At 43.5% G+C, this 20,677-nt stretch overlaps 2 protein-coding genes across 3 annotated transcripts in view; one reads left to right on the forward strand and one right to left on the reverse strand.

The window, feature by feature from the left end:
- Positions 1-199: 199 nt before the first annotated feature.
- On the reverse strand, positions 200-5,405 carry LOC134293906 (myb-like protein W). The gene is made up of 2 exons (XM_062963005.1): positions 3,617-5,405; positions 200-917 (listed from the first exon to the last, which is right to left on the reverse strand). The coding sequence occupies exon 1, from the start codon at positions 5,355-5,357 to the stop codon at positions 4,287-4,289; it is 1,071 nt and encodes a 356-aa protein (XP_062819075.1). The 5' UTR covers positions 5,358-5,405; the 3' UTR covers positions 200-917; positions 3,617-4,286.
- The window catches only part of lrrk1 (leucine rich repeat kinase 1), a 101,760-nt gene continuing 86,488 nt past the window's right edge, over positions 5,406-20,677 (forward strand). Inside the window, exons 1-2 of one of the 2 annotated variants that reach the window (XM_062963002.1) lie at positions 5,406-5,544; positions 16,690-16,845. In XM_062963002.1, coding sequence (XP_062819072.1) covers positions 16,779-16,845 — 67 coding nt within the window. In that variant the 5' untranslated portion in view covers positions 5,406-5,544; positions 16,690-16,778. The remainder of the gene's footprint in view (positions 5,545-16,689; positions 16,846-20,677) is intronic. The other variant, XM_062963003.1, reaches the window with a different exon arrangement.

Below are 20,677 nucleotides of genomic sequence, written 5' to 3' on the forward strand. Positions count from 1 at the left end.
CCCTGAAAATTTCAAAACTCCTCCTGAAAATTTTTTCTGGCTACAACCATTACACCTATTTGGAAAACTTGCTTTTCAGGTTTGAAAATCAAGTGATCTTAAAGACAGAAGTTGCTGCTCAGGGTTTCAAATGTAACAAAAGGAAAGGTGTTGCACCCCAAGGCAGCATGAGCACTTAAAAACCAGACAAGAGCCAATATAACACACTATATCTTTATTAAAGCAATTATATATCCTAAAGAAATTAGGTACAGAGTCTGAGTAAAGAATAGTTCTTTTTAGAAAGTCAGTGGTAGTTCCAAATGGGTAAAGGAAAAGGTCCAATATTATAATCCACAATGAGAACTCGATAGCTCTCCAAAGAAATCAAAGTGTCCATGAGTTGAAACAGAGAAACAAGGCTGGCAGAAACAGAGTTCAATCCACTGGAAAAACTTCTTAGCAATCAAGGCAGCAAGGTGGTCAAGGCTGAGGCAAACTTAAATCAGGAACAAGGAAACAACTGAAGTAAAGTCAAGGTCTACTTGAGAATCGCGGCACGGCCCGACTGGAACTGGAAAACTTGGCTTGGAAACAAACAAGAGCTGGAGACGGAGAAAACCTCTCTCAAGGAAGAGCAACGTTGACACCGCAACAAATCTACTGATCAAAACACTTTTAACAGATTCCGGACTGTTCACAATTTAGGGAGTATGAACTCCCAAAACTTTCTCATGGGAACACTAACCATTATCCCATCTATTTGCCAGTCTCCGGCTCCAGTGAACCCTTTGTTTTGCACTTCTCTCTCTGGTCACAAAATCTCTATGATTAAAAGCCGTATTCTCGGGCGTCTCAGCAACATCTGGCTCTATCTTCCCCAATTAGTAAGTCTCTAAAGTCAATATCTTCAGGCACCTGTAGCTACAAAGGCCCCTCTGTGGAGGGTGAAATGTTAGTACAATCCTCAGCAACATCTGTGTCAAAGTGCAAATCCTGAAACACTGTAGGCCCTGGTGCCATGGGTGGCTGGGATCTAACAAAAGGCGAGCTTCACATTGGAGGCTGGCTCTTGGGAAGGACTCCAAGACAGACACAGGGTTCATCTATACTGTACAATTGTTATCAAACCCAAAATGGATCCATCCCCTCTCTTATTTGATGCACCAACGCAACTGGGACCTGGACCCACCGGACTCCACCAAGATCATGGGCGGCTGCTCTCCTCTACGCAGACCCAGCAGCAGCCAGCAACCTCTGGAGATGTCCCAATGCCCATTCTGCTATTGTATTAATAAAATCAAACCAAAAGGACTGAGATTTCCATCTCCTTTCTATGCCTTGTCTTTGTTCCCACCATAAAATGTAAACCACTTCCAGGTACTCGCACCAGCTGGTGAGACCAGAAGCCAGCATGGACCCATTGCAGGGTCTGTGCTTCCAGTAACATCACATAAACTCTATATAAACATAAAAAACCAAATCCTGACTCTCTAGGGAGCCAGGGACCCTTTAAACCGCGGATACAGGGACGCAGTGTTTCCCCCTGTATCCGTGACCTTGAGTGCCAAGGATCCCCTGGACACCTTGACACTCCTCCCCTCGCTATTGACCTTCTGAGAGCTCTGGTTCTCCCTGTATCCCCCTTATTGACGCTTCAGTCTTTCCTTTCCTTAACGAACTACCTAACCCATAATCCCTTATCTACTACTGAGATCGTGATCCCACTTCAGGTTGAGCCAGGGAACCTTAAGGTCCCCACAAGCCCACTAATCCCCTGTGTATGTTTTCTCCAAGCCCGTGAGCCCACCCGAACTCTTGGGACTCTTGTGTACATGTTTCTCCTCCCCGTAGTTTTCCTTACTTGTTGCTAGTTTTCTTCCCCCATGAGAGGCCTAAGGGAGGTAGGAGCCCCTCAAGACCCTCGTGGGTTCCAATCTGTGTGTAACCCCAAACCCATGGGAACCAAGCTTCCAGTCGAGGTTCCCCCTGTAACTATGGCCCCTCATGTGTGTATATGTATAATCCTGTTCATGCTTTTGTATCACTTCATATAAATTATAGTTCGCTTTGGAGGAGGTGGGGGTTCGCCAGGGCTTTAATTGTGCTTCTTTTTTTACTTTGGTGATGGTTGGGAAAAGATTGTATCACTGGTACCTGCTGGGCTCCTCCAGTCCTGTGAATGTTTGCATAATTGGTTGACCAAACTTTGCATAATTGGTTGACCCGCCTCCACCCCTAGCCACGCCTTTTAGTCCTAAAAGGCCTCTCAGGAGAGGTATAGAGGCTCAGCCCTGTTTCGGGCTCTTGGGAAGAGGCCCCGCCCCCACCCCTAGCCCTGCCCTTTAGTCCTAAAAGGCCTCTCAGGAGAGGTATAGAGGCTCAGCCCTGTCTCGGGCTCTTGGGAAGAAGCCCCGCCCCCACCCCTAGCCCTGCCTTTTAGTCCTAAAAGGCCTCTCAGGAGAAGTGTAGAGGCTCAGCCCTGTCTCGGGCTCTTGGGAAGAAGCCCCGCCCCCACCCCTAGCCCCGCCTTTTAGTCCTAAAAGGCCTCTCAGGAGAAGTATAGAGGCTCAGCCCTGTCTCGGGCTCTTAGGAAGAAGCCCCGCCCCCACCCCTAGCCCCGCCTTTTAGTCCTAAAAGGCCTCTCAGGAGAAGTGTAGAGGCTCAGCCCTGTCTCGGGCTCTTGGGAAGAGGCCCCACCCCTAGCCCCGCCCTTTAGTCCTAAAAGGCCTCTCAGGAGAGGTATAGAGGCTCAGCCCTGTCTCGGGCTCTTGGGAAGAGGCCCCGCCCCCACCCCTAGCCCCGCCCTTTAGTCCTAAAAGGCCTCTCAGGAGAAGTATAGAGGCTCAGCCCTGTCTCGGACTCTTGGGAAGAGGCCCCACCCCTAGCCCCGCCCTTTAGTCCTAAAAGGCCTCTCAGGAGAAGTATAGAGGCTCAGCCCTGTCTCGGGCTCTTGGGAAGAGGCCCCACCCCTAGCCCCGCCCTTTAGTCCTAAAAGGCCTCTCAGGAGAGGTATAGAGGCTCAGCCCTGTCTCAGGCTCTTGGGAAGAGGCCCCGCCCCCACCCCTAGCCCCGCCCTTTAGTCCTAAAAGGCCTCTCAGGAGAAGTATAGAGGCTCAGCCCTGTCTCGGACTCTTGGGAAGAGGCCCCACCCCTAGCCCCGCCCTTTAGTCCTAAAAGGCCTCTCAGGAGAAGTATAGCGGCTCAGCCCTGTCTCGGGCTCTTGGGAAGAGGCCCCACCCCTAGCCCCGCCCTTTAGTCCTAAAAGGCCTCTCAGGAGAGGTATAGAGGCTCAGCCCTGTCTCGGGCTCTTGGGAAGAGGCCCTGCCCCCACCCCTAGCCCCGCCCTTTAGTCCTAAAAGGACTCTCAGGAGAAGTATAGAGGCTCAGCCCTGTCTCGGGCTCTTGGGAAGAAGCCCCGCCCCCACCCCTAGCCCCGCCTTTTAGTCCTAAAAGGCCTCTCAGGAGAAGTATAGAGGCTCAGCCCTGTCTCGGGCTCTTGGGAAGAGGCCCCGCCCCTCCTCTGGCCCCGCCCCTGTGTCCGAATAGGTGCCATCACCGCCCCCCTGGATCGCTCCAGCACCCACTGGGAGGCGGGAGCACTCACTTTGAGAATCACTGCATTAGACTTACTTACTTAGGCGATCTCTTGTAGGCCGTGGATGATGGTCCTACCATTCTGGTGTATTGGGTGTCCGTGGCTGAAGAGACCTATTCTTGATCCGCATGTGAGGGCATTGGTTTCCAGGTGGAAGGTGGTCCCGGTCAGGGTTGGCTTGTCGCACCTTCCTCTTGGCTCGTTTCTCCCTTAAGCCCTCCATTCGGGCCTCTTCAAACTCCGCAGCACTGCTGGTCACAGCTGACTTCCAATTAGAGAGCTCAAGGGCCAGGGCTTCCCAGTTCTCAGTGTCTATGCCACAGTTTTTAAGACATCAGAAGGAAAAGGGGAAACTAGCATCAAAAGGATGCTTTGTTTATTGCTTTGTTTGCTTTATATTGTTGTGTCTGGGCATGGCCCCATATAAGCCGCCCTGAGTCCCCTTGGGGAGATGGGGCGGGGTATAAGAATAAAGTTATTATTATTATTTTATTATGACACAGCAAACAAGATAGATATGCTGGATTTCATATCACAAAATCACAAGTCGAACACTTCCCAAGTGTCTAGGACTGTGTGATGTATTTTCGGATGATGCGCGCAGATCCCAGTAGGGTGGCCTTTTGCAGTTGGCAGATCATAATTTTGTCAATGTCTATTGTTTCCAAATGCCGGCTGAGATCTTTTGGCATGGCACCCAGTGTGCCCATCACCACCGGGACCACCTGCACTGGTTTCTGCCAGAGTCTTTGAAGTTCAATCTTGAGGTCCTGACAGCGGCTGAGTTTTTCCTGTTGTTTTTCGTCAATGCGACTGGGATGGCAACATCAATGATCCAAACCTTTTTCTTTTCCACAACTGTGATGTCTGGTGTGTTGTGTTCCAGAACTTTGTCAGTCTGGATTCGGAAGTCCCACAGTATCTTTGTGTGCTCATTTTCCAATACTTTTGCAGGTTTGTGATCCCACCAGTTCTTTGCTGCTGGCAGGTGGTACTTGAGGCATAAGTTCCAATGAATCATTTGGGCCACATAGTTGTGCCTCTGTTTGTAGTCTGTCTGTGCAATTTTCTTACAGCAGCTGAGGATATGATCAATGGTTTCGTCTGTTTCCTTGCACAGTCTGCATTTTGGGTCATCAGCTGATTTTTCGATCTTGGCCTTAATTGCCTTTGCCCTGATGTCTTGCTCCTGGGCTGCAAGGATCAGGCCTTCTGTCTCCTTCTTCAGGGTCCCATTTGTGAGCCAGAGCCAGGTCTTCTCCTTATCAGCTTTTCCTTCAATTTTGTCAAGGAACTTTCCATGCAATGTTTTGTTGTGCCAGTTGTCAGCTCTAGTTTGTAGTGTGGTTTTCTTGTACTGGTTTTTTGTCTGCTGTGCTTTGAGGAGTTTCTGATTTTTGACTTCAATCAAAGCAGGTTCTTCACTTTGGTTTACATATTTTGCCAGGGCATGTTCTTCTTCTTTGACTGCTTGTTTTACTTGTAGGAGTCCTCTTCCCCCTGATCTTCTAGGCAGATACAGCCGGTCAACATCACTGCGAGGATGCAGTGAATGATGAATGGTCATGAGTTTTCTTGTTTTCTGTCCAAATTGTCCAGTTCCATTATTATTATTATTATTATTATTATTATTATTATTATTATTATTATTATTATTATTATTATTATTATTATTATTATTATTATTATTATTATTATTATTATTATTATTATTATTATTATAAGGAGAGAAAGTAGCATCAGCAGCAGCTTCTGAGCCTTGGGCGCCGCGATTCCACATCTCGCCTCTAGAGGGAGTGCTAGAGCCGGCTCTTCCTCTTTGCCTGGGCCGCCCCTTTCTTTCTGTCTTCCTTCCTTTCTTCCTTTTTCTTTCTTTCTTCTTTCCTCCGAAGGCAGCTTCTCCTCGAGTCCGGGAGCGGAGGGAAGGAAGACTTCCAGAAAAGAAACTTTTCCCGGTCCTGGTGAGGGTGAGCCAAGAAAGGAAAGGATACAGTGTTATCAGGGAGAGTTACATTGGAGTTGCAAAGTTTACAAACTTTCCCTGAACTATTACAAACAGGGCTTCTGCGCCTGTGTTTGGTGCAAGCGTTTGTTTATCTAATATATCTATCTCTGTGTGTGTTTTGTCTGTATATACTGTAGAGTCTCACTTATCCAACATAAACGGGCCGGCAGAACGTTGGATAAGCGAATATATTGGATAATAAGGAGAGACTAAGAAAAAGCCTATTAAACATCAAAATAGGTTATGATTGTACAAATTAAGCACCAAAACATCATGTTATACAACAAATTTGACAGAAAATGTAGTCCATTACACATTAATGCTATGTAGTAATTACTGTATTTATGAATTTAGCACCTAAATATCATGATATATTGAAAACATTGACTACAAAAATGCGTTGGATAATCCAGAACGTTGGATAAGTGAGACTCTGCTGTATTTTATTTTCCCATATTTGGGCTCGAAGCAGACTCTGTGAAATAGTATTGAAAAAGTAAAGCAAAATTATCATTATTATTTTTATTATTATGTTGACGAAGGCTTTCATGTCCGGAATCACTGGGTTGCTGTGAGTTTTCCAGGCTGTATGGGCCATGTTCCAGAAGCATACTCTCCTGACGTTTCGCCCACATCTATGGCAGGCATCCTTAGAGGTTGTGAGGTCTGCTGGAAACTAGGCAGGTGGGGTTTATATACAGTAGAGTCTCACTTATCCAAGCCTCGCTTATCCAAGCCTCTGGATTATCCAAGCCATTTTTGTAGTCAATATTTTCAATATATCATGATATTTTGGTGCTAAATTCGTAAATACAGTAATTACAACATAACATTACTGCGTATCGAACTACTTTTTCTGTCAAATTTGTTGTATAACATGATGTTTTGGTGCTTAATTTGTAAAATCATAACCTAATTTGATGTTTAATAGGCTTTTCCATAATCCCTCCTTATTATCCAAGATATTCACTTATCCAAGCTTCTGCCAGCCCGTTTAGCTTGGATAAGTGAGACTCTACTGTATCTGTGGAACAATGTCCAGGGTGGGAGAAAGAACTTTTTGTCTGTTGGAGGCAAGTGTCGATGTTGCAACTAGCCACCTTGATTAGCATTGGGTGGCCTTGCAACGTCAAAGACTTGCTGCTTCCTGCCTGGGGGAATCCTTTGTTGGGAGGTGTTACCTGGCCCTCATTGTTTCCTGTCTGGAATTTCCCTGTTTTCTGAGTGTTGCTCTTTATTTACTGTCCAGATTTTAGAGGTTTTTTTTAATACCATGAAAATGAACAAAATCCGGCTACCAGTATTAAAATGTCTTAAAACCCAAATAAATCAATGCAACGTTGAAGCCCTTTTGATACAGATATTTTCCGCTCTACATTTCTAGTTAGGCATGCAGTCATGCGCTTGGTGTTGACTTGCGGCTGCGGAGTGTATCTTACAGCAGGCGTCTCCTTGAGATGTCCACATTTGCACTGTGGAGTTAATGCAGTTTGGCATCACTTTGACCGCCAGGACTTAGTGCTGTGAAATACTGGGAGTTGCAGTCTTATTTTTTTATTTTTTTTATTTACAGTATTTATACTCCGCCGTTCTCACCCCAAAGGGGACTCAGGGCGGATCACATTGCACACATATAAGGCAAACATCCAAGGCCATAATATAGAACAGAGACAGATACAGGCACGGGCTGACCTCGAACTCATGACCTCTTGGTCAGAGTGATTTGTTGCAGCTGGCTGCTAACCAGCCTGCGCCACAGCCCGGCCTACAGGGCCTTTAGCCTTTTCCAGCAAGGCAGTTAAAGTGGTATCGAACTGCATTAATTCTACAGTTTTCCCCTAACATTAAGCCTAGTCGTGTCCGACTCTGGAGGTTGGTGCTCATCTCCATTTCTAAGCCGAAGAGCCGGCGTTGTCCATAGACACCTCCAAGGTCATGTGGCTGGTTGACTGCATGGAGTGCTGTTACCTTCCTGCCGGAACACATTTGCATGTTTCCGCACTGCTAGGTTGGCAGAAGCTGGGGCTAACAGCAGGAGCTCACTCCGCTCCCCAGATTCAAACCGGCGACCTTTCAGTCAGCAAGTTCAGCAGCTCAGTGGTTTAATCCGCTGCACCACCAGGGGCTCCTCATAATAAATACAAACCTATAAAACATGAAAGGGCCCGCTTTCCCTTTCCCTTGCTTAGACTACTGTGTTTTCAATTTGCCTGCTTGGCATTGCCTTTGGCCGTGCATTCTTATAGGGCAGAATTGGGTTGGACTAGAGGGCCTTTGGGGGCCCCTCCATCTCTAGCATTCTAGGATTCTGTTTGCAACCTGTTAGTTTATTAAAATTCTTATTCCCTGTGAATGGAGTTTGCAGAGAACACCAGGTGCATCTCTAATGTGTGCAATTAATAAGTTTTGGCTCCACTTGGATTGCTGTGGAATCCTGGGAGTTGTAGTTTGGGGAAGCGCCACCTCTCTCTGAGAGGAGTCTAAAACACAGCGCATAAAACAACTCCCAGGGTCCCAGAGCATTGAGCCATGGCAGTCCAAGTGGTGTCCGGCCGCATTCATTCTGCAGTGTGGATGCATCCATAGTCAACAGTTTCTCCCATTTGTGGTTATTGATTAATATGTACACATCTTTGTTTTGCAAAGAATTCAGTGGATGCCCTTGGGCCACACAGCCTTATCTATGTCTTAGGGTTTTTGTTACTACCAACTGAGAAAAAGCAAAGGCAGGAGAGGAGGGCCTGCAAAGGTTGCAAAGATACGAAGGTTGGCTCCAAAAAATGGGAATTCCCTTCCAGTCTCCAAATGTCTAGCATTGCAATAACTTGAAATGTTCAGTTGCACATTTAGAAAAAGGCACCTTTGCTGTCCAGATAAAAGGGAGAGACAAAACGAGTGTGGAAACACAAGCACAAGTTCTAGGAATGAACAGTTTTCATGTCATTGTCGAAGGCTTTCATGCCCGGAATCACAGGGTTGTTGTGAATTTTCCAGGCTGTATGGCAGGGGTCCCCAAACTAAGGCCTGGGTGCCGGATGCGGCCCATCGAAGCCATTTATCCGGCCCCCACGGCACAAGGGCAGAAGGGGGTTGGGCTAAATGACCCAAGGGGTCTCTTCTTTTCTTACAACCCTTATTATTATTATTATTATTATTATTATTATTATTATTATTATTATTAAGGCTGGGAGGCCATCTGTCAGGGGTGCTTTGCTTGTGGTTTTGGTGCACAGAGGCAGAAGGAGGTTGGACTCAATGGCCCAAGGGTCTATTATTATTATTATTATTATTATTATTATTATTATTATTATTAACATTGAGTCTTGGAGGCCATCTGTCAGGGGTGCTTTGCTTGTTCCTTTTGTGCATAAAGGCAGAAGGGGGTTGGACTCAATGGCCTAAGGGTCTATTATTATTATTATTATTATTTATTAACATTGAGGTTGGAAGGCCATCAGTCAGAGGTGCTTTGCTTGTTCCTTTTGTGCACAAAGGCAGAAGGGGGTTGGACTCAATGGCCCAAGGGTCTATTATTATTATTATTATTATTATTATTATTATTATTATTATTATCATCATTGAGGCTGGGAGGCCATCTGTCAGGGGTGCTTTGCTTTTTCCTTTTGTGCACAAAGGCAGAAGGGGGTTGGACTCAATGGCCCAAGGGGTCTCTTCCAATCCTCTTTATTATTATTATTATTAATTATTATTATTATTGCTCGGTGACTAACTATAGTCCGGCCCTCCAACGGTCCAAAGGATCGTGAACTGGCCCCCTGTTTAAAAAGTTTGGGGACCCCTGCTGTATGGCCATGTTCCAGAAGCATTCTCTCCTGACATTTCGCCCACATTTATGCCAGGCATCCTCAGAGGTTGTGAGGTATATTGGAAGAGGTATATATTCCAGTATACCTCACAACATTAGAAGAGATATATATTCCAATATACCTCACAACCTCTGAGGATGCCTGCCATAGATGTGGGTGAAACGTCAGGAGAGAATGCTTCTGGAACATGGCCGTACAGCACGGAAAATTCACAACGACCCAGTTTTCATGCCTTCAGGTACATCTGCACTGTGGAATTGATGCAGTTTGACGCTGCTTTAACTGCCCTGTCTCGGATATGATAGAAACATGGCAGTTGTGGTTTTACAAGGTCTTGAGCTTCTCTGCCAAAGGGTTAAGCTGTTCAAAACAGGTTTGGTGCAGACAGCACTCATTGGAAAGTCCCAGATTTTTAGGTTCTCTTTCTTTCCAGTTTTATATTGAGCTAATACAAATACAGGGATGGAAAATATTCTGGGAGGAACCGAAGCTGTATGAATTTCCCGAAATAAAATCAGAGGCAAAAACCTAGAACTTTTAAGGTTGTTTGCATTAGTTTGGGTGTGACCTTAAGTCCAACAATGCATCTATATTGTAGGGTTAATCTGGTTAACTACCATAAATCCATTCTTTGGCATCGTAGGAGCTGCGGTTTTACAAGGTCCTGGTGTAGACTCAGAAGTACAAAAATCCCTTTTTGAAGAAGGAGAATTACAATTATATATATAAACAAATTATAAATAAAATAAAAATAATAATGTAAGTAAATCATAAATGACATAAATATAAATAAAATAAATAGTATAATAAATAATGAACAAAATGAAAATAAATAAAATAATAACTATAATATATAAATAAAAAGCTGAGCTCAGGAAGATGCCAAATTTCATTCAGTTCTACACTGTGGCATTTAATGCAGTCTGACACCACTTTAACTGCTATGGGATCCTGGGAGTTGTAGTTTCACCATGTTTTTTCCCTGCCTGTCTCTTAACACAGGGACTCAAGGGAGCTGACCATAAAGATTACACAATGCAAGGAAGGCCATGGTAAACACCCTAGAAAATACAAATGGAATAAGCAAAAGGATTATTTAAAAAACAATTAAAGCATTTGGGGTCATTAAAAACATTCTTAGAATGTTAAAAGGCATTCCAATCCAAGTTTCTTAGAAATAATAATAATAATAATAATAATAATAATAATAATAATAACACTGTAACACAATTTTTGTTCCTGGGTTATAAATGCCATGTTAATGTCAATCTATATATATAAAAGGGTAATGAAATTTCGGCCTGGGACAAAAAAACAAAACTACACATCCCAGAAACACTAAACTTGGCAGCACAACCCCTCATTCATTCCTCTACGTTCATACAACAAAAAGAAAAGAAAAATAAAGTCCTAATTAGAGGGAGAGGAATAATTGTTTTTATCCAATTGATGCCAGTTAAAAGGCTAAGCTCCGCCCACTTGGTCTCCTAGCAACCCACTCAGCCCAGGGGACAGGCAGAGTTAGGCCTCACTTAGGCCTCTTCCACACTGCCTATAAAATACAGATTATCTGATTTGAACTGGATTATATGGCAGTGTAGACTCAAGGCCCTTCCACACAGCTATATAACCCATTTATAATGGATTTAATGTCAGGAGAAAACCTTTACCCTTTACCTTAACTACCACCAATTCCTCAATACTTTATTTCCCATACCACCATACTTCACCACAGCAACGCATGGTCGGGCACAGCTAGTTTCATTATAAATGTCAATTACAAATAATAATAATAAATAAGCATTTACAAAGTCTTGAGCTTCTCTGCCTCACCAAACTTCAACTCTGAGATGTATTAAAGTGGTGTCAAATTGCATTAATTCTGCAGTGTAGATGCACCTTTCCCCTTTATAATGTCAGAAACTTTCCCGTTACCGTCACTGTGTTTTTGTCTCCTGATTTATTTTAAAATATATACACAGTTAGTTAGGTATTTGTATTAGCCACAGTTGTGGGTGTCTCCGGGAAAGACTGAGAAATGCTTGCTTGCCAATAGCCCTGCTTCCAGTTTTTCTGAGTCAGAGAGTTGCAGCTGCCCAGCTTATGGAATCTGACTCATGCTTTCATGTAGACCTAAAACAATGATAAGATCTATATAGACAAAAGGCAAGCCTGAGTTTGCTCTGTGTTCTTTTTATTGTGGTTGTGGTGGTTAATCTGTATTAAGCTATTATCAGCTATGTCAAAAAATGTTGTGGATGAATTGGCGAGGAAGGGCTTTGGCACCTTTGCCTTAGCAAAGCTCCCTTTCAGGCTCAGCTGAGAAACTGGATTGTTTTAAGTGTGAGTAGTGTATGCATCACTGTCATATTTACCGTATATACTCGAGTATAAGCCGACTCGAATATAAGCCGAGGCACCTAATTTTACCACCAAAAACTGGGACAACTTATTGACTCGAGTATAAGCTGAGGGTGGGAAATGCAGCAGCTATGGGTAAATTTCAAAATAAAAATAGATACCAATAAAATTTCATTAATCGAGGCATCAGTAGGTTAAATGTTTTTGAATATTTACCGTATTTCAAAGAAAAACAATAAACTAGCTCTATAAGTGGAAAAGTAGGGGCAACAAAAACAATATGGTATCAACAATAACCTAATAATAATAATAATAATAATAATAATAATAATAATAATAACAACAACAACATTTGGATCCCACCCTATCTCCCCACGGGGACTCAGGCCGGCTTCCAACATAGTAACAGGCAAACATTCAATGCTTATATAAACAATGCAGAGGTAGATATAGATCTATAATTATAGATACTAATTTCACATATGAATTTCCCCCTGAAACGTTTGCAGATCCCCTCTGTGTGTGTGTGCAAATATTTGAAAGCCATATATATATATATATATATATATATATATATATATATACAGTAGAGTCTCGCTTATCCAATGTAAACGGGCCGGCAGAATGTTGGATAAGCGAATATGTTGGATAATAAGGAGACATTAAGGAAAAGGCTATTAAACATTAAATTAGGTTATGATTTTGCAAATTAAGCACCAAAACACCATGTTATACAACAAATTTGGCAGAAAAAGTAGTTCAATACGCAGTAATGCTACGTAGTAATTACTGTATTTACTAATTTAGCCCCAAAATATCATGATATATTGAAAACATTGACTACAAAAATGCGTTGGATAATCCAGAACGTTGGATAAGCGAGTGTTGGATAAGTGAGACTCTACTGTATATATATTCATATCTATCTAGACATGTCTATAGATATTCGTGTATTCATTTCCCCCCTGTAATATTTGCAAGCCCTATATATAGGTAGGTAAGAATATCTTCATATCTTTCCAGACATCTCTCTTCATATAGATATTTGCAGAGACTTGCAAACGTATGAGGGAAAATTCATATATAAAATAAATGTATATAGATAGATACACATATAAAAGTACATAGAGATGGCAAAAGCTTGCAAGGGGTTAATGCCTATATATCTATAGGAGAGTTTAACAAATATTTCAGGGGGAAATGCTTTCATAAGATTAATGAATATATATTTTTCGTCTTCTTGACTTGCAAGAGTGTTTCTCTTTTCAAAACACTCCCTTGATTAAGAGCAGGAGGTTTTGCAAAAGAAAACACACTGATAAGGGAGAAGAGAGAAATAGATCACACATTGCAAGCAATAACCTGCAGGCTCCTTGCTGGCCTTGACCCGATTATAAGCCAAGGGAGGCTTTTTCAGCTCATTAATAAGTGCTGAAAAACTCGGCTTATCTTCGAGTATATACGGTAATTCTTATTTCAGTATTGATATTTTACATGATGTCGTTTTAAAGCTGCTTTGGGTCCCAGTCCTTGGCAAAGATTGGGGTGCTCCTATTAATATGTTAAGCAACAGCTTCATAGGATGTCGAAGGCTTTCATGGCCGGGATCACAGGGTTGTTGTATGTCTTTCGGGCTGTGTGGCCATGTTCCAGAAGTATTATCTCCTGACGTTTCACCCACATCTATGGCAGGCATCCTCAGAGGTTGTGAGGTATGGATAAACTAAGTAAGGAAATGAAAGAATATATATCTGGACCTGGACTCTACACAGATATATATTCTTTCATTTCCTTACTTAGTTTATCCATACCTCACAACCTCTGAGGATGCCTGCTGTAGATGTGGGCGAAATGTCAGGAGAGAATACTTCTGGAACATGGCCACACAGCCCGAAAGACATACAACAAACCAGCTTCATAGGAGCTTAGAAAGAGGAGATTCCAAGCATTGTTTTGGAAGAGCTTAGAAAAATTACACTCCCAAGCATTGTTTTGGAAAACGTAGTTTTCTAAGGCCTATCTAAGGCAGTCAATGCCATTAATGTCAGCAAGAGGCATCCACCGGTGATGTTGTGGAGAGGGACATACAAGATTTGGAGGATACAGTTTCTCCAAAACATTGGGAAGCAACAAAAGGCTTTTGGACCGGTCTCCAAGTCTCACCATTTCTTCCTCTTCCTCCAAGGAATGGAAACTTACTGCTGCAGCTGCCCTTTACTCTCTGGATGCCCTCACACATGCAGACACACACATACCAATGCCATCTGTCTTTTGCCACTTCCTGCCACCGTTTTTGTTGGGTTTGTGGTTGCGAAGGAAGAGGCAAACAGACAGACAGACGGATGCAGCTCACTTTGGTATCGCTTCCCTTCCTCTTGCTTTATGGTCAGCCTCCAAGGTTAAAACAAAATCACATAGAGTAGAGAGAGATCATATAATGCAGTTTCATAAGCCGGTGCTCCATGCAGTCATGCCGGCCAATTGACCTTGGAGACGTCTATGGACAACGCCGGCTCTTCGGCTTAGAAATGGAGATCAGCACCAACCCCCAGAGTCAGACATGGCTAGACTTAACGTTGGGAAAACCTTTACCTTTTCCTTTGCCACTTTGAGTTCTCTTTGTGGAGAGAGAAAGCGGGGTATAAATAGCAGGGCTCCGTCCTGGGCCCGGTTCTGTTCAACGTCTTTATTAACAACTTAGACGAAGGGTCAGAAGGCACGATCATCAAGTTTGCAGACGAGACCAAACTGGGAGGGATAGCTAACACTCCAGAAGACAGGAGCAGAATTCAAAACGATCTTGACAGACTAGAGAGATGGGCCGAAACTAACAAAATGAAGTTCAACAGGGACAAATGCAAGATACTTCATTTCGGCAGAACAAATGGAAATCAAAGATACAGAATGGGGGACGCCTGGCTTGACAGCAGTGTGTGCGAAAAAGACCTTGGAGTCCTCGTGGACAACAAGTTAAAAAATGAGCCAACAATGTGATGCGGCAGCTAAGAAAGCCAACGGGATTCTGGCCTGCATCAATAGGGGAATAGCGTCTAGATCCAGGGAAGTCATGCTCCCCCTCTATTCTGCCTTGGTCAGACCACACCTGGAATACTGTGTCCAATTCTGGGCACCGCAGTTGAAGGGAGATGTTGACAAGCTGGAAAGCGTCCAGAGGAGGGCAACTAAAATGATTAAGGGTCTGGAGAACAAGCCCTATGAGGAGCGGCTTAAAGAGCTGGGCATGTTTAGCCTGAAGAAGAGAAGGCTGAGAGGAGACATGATAGCCATGTACAAATATATGAAGGGAAGTCATAGGGAGGAGGGAGCAAGCTTGTTTTCTGCTGCCCTGCAGACTAGGACACGGAACAATGGCTTCAAACTACAGGAAAGGAGATTCCACCTGAACATCAGGAAGAACTTCCTCACTGTGAGGGCTGTTCGGCAGTGGAACTCTCTGCCCCGGAGTGTGGTGGAAGCTCCTTCTTTGGAGGCTTTTAAGCAGAGGCTGGATGGCCATCTGTCGGGGGTGCTTTGAATACGATTTCCTGCTTCTTAGCAGGTGGTTGGACTGGATGGCCCATGAGGTCTCTTCCAACTCTACTATTCTATGAAACATAGTAATAATAATAATAAGGTATATATGGTGGTGTAGACGAGGCCTGAGGATGCGCGTGGCACGGTGGCAGAGCAACAGCAGGGACAGACAGACAATTTCATTTCCTCTGCAGCTCCTGCCTTGCAGAATGAAGCATGCTGAAATTTGCATAGTGAAAACGGAAAGCAGGAAGTTTAGGAGCTGCGGCCGTTTGATTCTTCGGCCCCAAAGGCTAAAGCAGAAGCAGCGCTGGTAATAGAGGGACCATGATACTTAGAAGATTTTAGAATGGAAGGTGCGGATTTGTCACAAAGCAGAGAGAGAAGCAAGGCACAGCGGAGAGAGCAGCCAAAATGAACGTCATGCAGACCGAGTCTCCCTTTTCTGGAACTCCAAAATTCACAATTGTCCTCATGGTTAGCTAAGAGATACCTTTGACAAGCTCCATGTACATAAACTTCGTTTCATGCACAAAATAATTTAAAAAGATAACCTGAAGGTCATTACATGTAATGCAGTAGTTCCCAACCTGTGATCCGTGGAACAAGTGGTTCCCTAAAACTTAAATATGGTCCTGGCCTCACCCTTACTACACCGTTGCAATTAGAGCAACTGGTCTCGCGAAACCCTCTTATAGTGCCGAGACAACAGGGATGTCAGGAGGGGAGAGGTTGACTACCCATGAAAGGCGTGACAACAAGCCTCCTGACTGCTGCTTCTCCTCCTCCGCCCTCTCACTGAGTGGAGCCTGGAAGTGGGGGGTGTCTTGGTGTCTTCGTTTTTAGACCTGTTCCTGATTCAGAAAATTACATTGGATAGACCACATCAGCTCTAGATTATTAAATATGGCTTTCTGTGGGCGAGCAGATGACAACTACTGGATGGCATATGTTCTGTATAGGAAATTGGAGCTGATGTGGTCTATCCAATGCAATTTTCTGCATCAGCACCCCAGATAACCAAACCGAATCTAAAGTTGGCCACAAACTGATTTGTAACCCTTTTGATACTAATGTTGGAGAGTGGTCTCTGGTCAAAAAAAGGTTGGGAACCACTGATATAATGTATATAAAGTAAATGGAAATTATTTCCATGTTTAGATATTGAGTGCATGTTGTGCAGGTCTGGTCTAGATGTGCCCCTTGTCTTACTCTTGGTGTCTAGAGTTGTAAACACTTGGCTGCAGTCATTGCAATGCTTCTATATAAAAACAGACTTCTAGGGACAGGATATTTTCCTGAACACGGGTGTTTTGTAATTCCTGAATAGTTGGTGGGATTAATGCAGACATTTCTCTGTCCCCCTCCATTCTTTCTTTGAATAGAACCATTTTCTTTGGAGTCGTGAATCTACTTTTGGATATTAAATGCACCAGAAGGTCAAGACTCCGAAAACCCCACAAAAGAGCCCAGGATGTACTGGTGCGTGGGAACGGAGGACTCCGGCACTGATGGCGAGAGCAACATGGCAACTCCAGAAGGTAAATCCAGCACCACTTTGGGCTACTTTCGATGCACGTTCTCTTTTGCTGGAGGCACAACTTTAGGGCACATCGACACTGAACAAAATTAATGGGAGACAAAACCTTAATAGACACGAGGGCCCATTGCACTATGATGGATTATTTGTAAGGAAATTGATGTCTTAAAACACATATTTTTTTTGATTAATGGGTAATATTAACACATTATTCCTAAAATGCTGCTTTTTCAGAGGGTCACCTCATTATTATTTTATGAAAACTTATTCTTTTCAAAAAAGAAAATTACTAAAATAGACGTTTTTAGTAGTATTGTTGTAGATGAAGGGAGAGATAACGCAAAGAGAGATCCTTTTGAGAGGCCAAAAAGTCCGGTTTATTATTTCAGCTGAGTCCCTGGAAGTGGAATCTCTTCCAAAAAGCAAACCAGAGAGATGATCAAGGCGTTGACTTGCCTTTTATACATTTTCAGACAAAGAACATGCTTCTACATACATCTCGTCATTAGTACGTCATTTCACATACATGGACATAAATATGCACAATCAGCATTTTCCTATCTTAAGCACTCTTAAAGCATGTAGCAAGTCACAGACACCAAAAGAGAGATCCATCAAGAGGCCACTCTTGACCTGTCAAGCTGTACTAGGAACCAATTCACACTGGAATGTATAGAAAACAGGCCCTCCTTCTCCCCCTTGTCCTGTCAGCTTGTGCATCCCTAATATCTAACACAGAGAGAGTCTGATTTTTCTACATTTCACTGCTTCTAATGTGCATACAATACATGTCTATAAATCCATATTTTTCAGTTCCTCATCAGTATGTTGTTAGGAAATCGGCCTTTTATTAACAGGTATTGGGTGATGGCCATTTTCCCATCTACGCATGAGTAGTATGCCTGGGAAATTTAGTAAATAAATTCGTCAAAAAACGTGGATTGCTTTACCCATGGGTCAATGTGAGTAGCATATCTGAACTCTTATCCGGAAAGGGATCATTCCCTGAATAGAAGGGTGAAAGGCAAGAGCGTAGTCCATCCCAGAAGAAACTGTTGTTGTTGTTGTTGCTGCTGCTGCTGTTGTTTTTGGAAGCACCAACCTCCTCTATTCCCTCCTTTGTTGACTTCCTGCCCTTTGGGACTTGTCTAGAAGAGGGTCTTTCAGCCAATACAGTTTTTGTTAAGGTATATAGAAAACTGGGTAAGTTTTCGTGAGGAGCAGCACTAAGATTATCGCAGACGTAGGTGCGTAAAGTAAGAAAGAATCCACATGCTGGTGCATTGCATGTGTTAATAAAGGCAAGTGATTTCTCTTACTACAATCAGTAGGGCATAACAACAGAGGTTACAGCAGGCATGGGCAAACTTTGTTCCTCCAAGTGTTTTGGTTAACAGCCAGTAAGTGCAAGCCTACTGTGACCTGGTGTTATTTTGTCTTCAAGGGGACTGCAACTGGACTTTTAAGTTTAGTGCTGTGTGGGACAGATTGTTTTCTTGGCACTACACGCAACTGTTTTTACTGTCCCAAAATCACGGAGAGATTCACCTTTGAATAGAGCCAGGAGCCAAACTGGCCACCAGCAAAGCCGGTCCAAGATCAGCGCAACATGATCTCTCTTTTGGCTGCAGTTGAAACTGACTATCAATACATGATCAAGAGTGCTAAAGGGAGAAAAGGTGACCATGCTTTCGGCGGCGGATATTTGGAAGGAAGACAAAAAGCTGGGTGTTTGTGATCCCTATTGATTCCTGATGCACTTTACTTTAGGCAGCCAGGCATTGCCTTGATCATTTTCTGCTGCTGCTTTTTGCATGGCTTTGATCCACTCTTTCCTTTGTTCAGACAGTCTGATGTTTTTTTGGAAATGTGACATTAAAGAGAGTGTTGACGAGGAGGAAGGTTGTTTTCCTTATGCATGTTTCATGAAGACGCTTTGGGTGTTGTAAAAACAGCCATGGTGGTGAAGAGATCTTGTGTAAGTGTAAGAACATTTGCATGTACCGGGACTACATGGAGGCCAGGGAACAACGTACAGAGTTTTTGTTCCAAACTTGAGTCACTTCTGTTTCCATTGCCTTGATTTTAGACTTGATGAGAGGCAACAGGAGTGGAGGCAGGTTAGGGCATGGTTGAGGCAATTGGGTCCAAAAGAACCAGGGAAGTTTCTGGTGGAGCAAAGCAAAAAGTGAGGGTCCCAACACAGATCTGCACACAGCTTCTTCGTTGCTTGTCCAAAAAAATTAAACCTTGAAAATGTTGCCATTTTGGACGCCAGGTGTGAAAATTCTTCTGAGAAGCATCACGACTCCAAAGTCCATTGCCGAGCCCACTTTGAGATGTCTCCAAGGTGCATGCCCATAACAGTTGCACCTTGGTTGTTGTCATTCACCGCAGCCACTCCTGACTTGTGTCAACCCTAAAGGGAACCTATCATAGGCAAGATTTGTCAAGGTTTGCCATTGCTTTCCTCTGAGACAGTGAGGAGTATGATCTGAGCAGGTTGGGTTGCTGACCTGAAGGCTGCCAGGTTCGAATCCCACCCGGGGAGAGTGCGGATGAGCTCCCTCTATCAGCTCCAGCTCCATGCGGGGACATGACAGAAGCCCCCCACAAGGATGGTAAAAACGTCAAAACATCCGGGTGTCCCCTGGGCAACGTCCTTGCAGACGGCCAATTCTCTCACTCCAGAAGCGACTTGCAGTTTCTCAAGTCGCTCCTGTAAAAGAGGAGCCTCAAGGCGGATCCCAGTACACATACACGGCAAACATTCAATGCCATTTGGAGACAGGACAGGACAGAACAAGACAGACAAAAGGAGATGTAGCGATGCAAGAAAAGAAAGCTGGATCAAAATCTCAGAAGGAGAAGAACAAGAGAAGAATAAAATGGAGGACTCAAGGGTTTGTCACGTGCTCAGAAAAAGAGCCCCATCTCCGAGAAGTATCAGTCTAACAAACAAGGTAATTGGAGGAAAGAACAGAGTTAAATGCAGACAAAGAGGCCAGTGGGGGAAGGACTTCGCCTGTCAACTAAATCATCTGCCTACCTTCGGAAGCTTTAATTGACAAATCCAATGACTCAAATTTCTGAACATCTTGTTACCTTGATGATGCTAACATTCACAGATTTTACATGGAAACACTCAGGAACTCTATGAATAAGACCTGGCTTTGTGAACAAGCGTTTAATGAATGAATTATGTTGGCTTTAACTCGGTCCGGATTAAGGTTTACGAGCAAGGTTTTTGTGGACGAATGGTTTAAGTATTTTATTGTACTGTTTTAAATGTATTTATTGGATTATACTAAATTGATTGTTTTAATTGCTTATGTTTTATTTTTTGTACTGTACACCGGCATTGAATTTGCCAGATTGTGAGCCGCCCTGAGTCCCTTCGGATGAGAAGGGCGGCATAGAAATGATAGAAAATAAATAAATAAATAAATCTGCCCAAGATCGTCCAATGCATTTCCATGGCTGAGCAGGGAATTGAATCCTGGTCTGCAGAGCATGCAAACCCCTGCACCACGCTGGCTTCCTCTTCTGCCTTCAAGCCTTGGAAAAGAAGGGAGGAGTAGCTCTGCATTCCCATTGAGATCTCTCTCTCTCTCTCTCTCTCTCTCTCTCTCTCTCTCTCTCTCTCTCTCTCTATATATATATATATATATATTAGCTTGGGTAACCAGAAATGCCTGAAAAAGGCATTGTTTATTTTTGGACGTTAGGTAAAAGCAGTTTGGTAATTTGCAAAGCTATTAGAAAAAAGCAAGTATTTCCTTTTGTTTTTTAATGAATGCTCCCATTAGAAAATGCATAAGGATGTTGGTGAA

The sequence above is a fragment of the Anolis carolinensis genome, unplaced genomic scaffold (genome assembly GCF_035594765.1).
Source record: "Anolis carolinensis isolate JA03-04 unplaced genomic scaffold, rAnoCar3.1.pri scaffold_11, whole genome shotgun sequence".
NCBI lineage: Eukaryota > Metazoa > Chordata > Lepidosauria > Squamata > Dactyloidae > Anolis > Anolis carolinensis.

What these genes read in the sequence shown, in the direction of transcription:
- LOC134293906 (XM_062963005.1), bottom strand. Translation starts at nt 5,357, where the DNA reads ATGTGGAATCGCGGCGCCCAAGGCTCAGAAGCTGCTGCTGATGCTACT.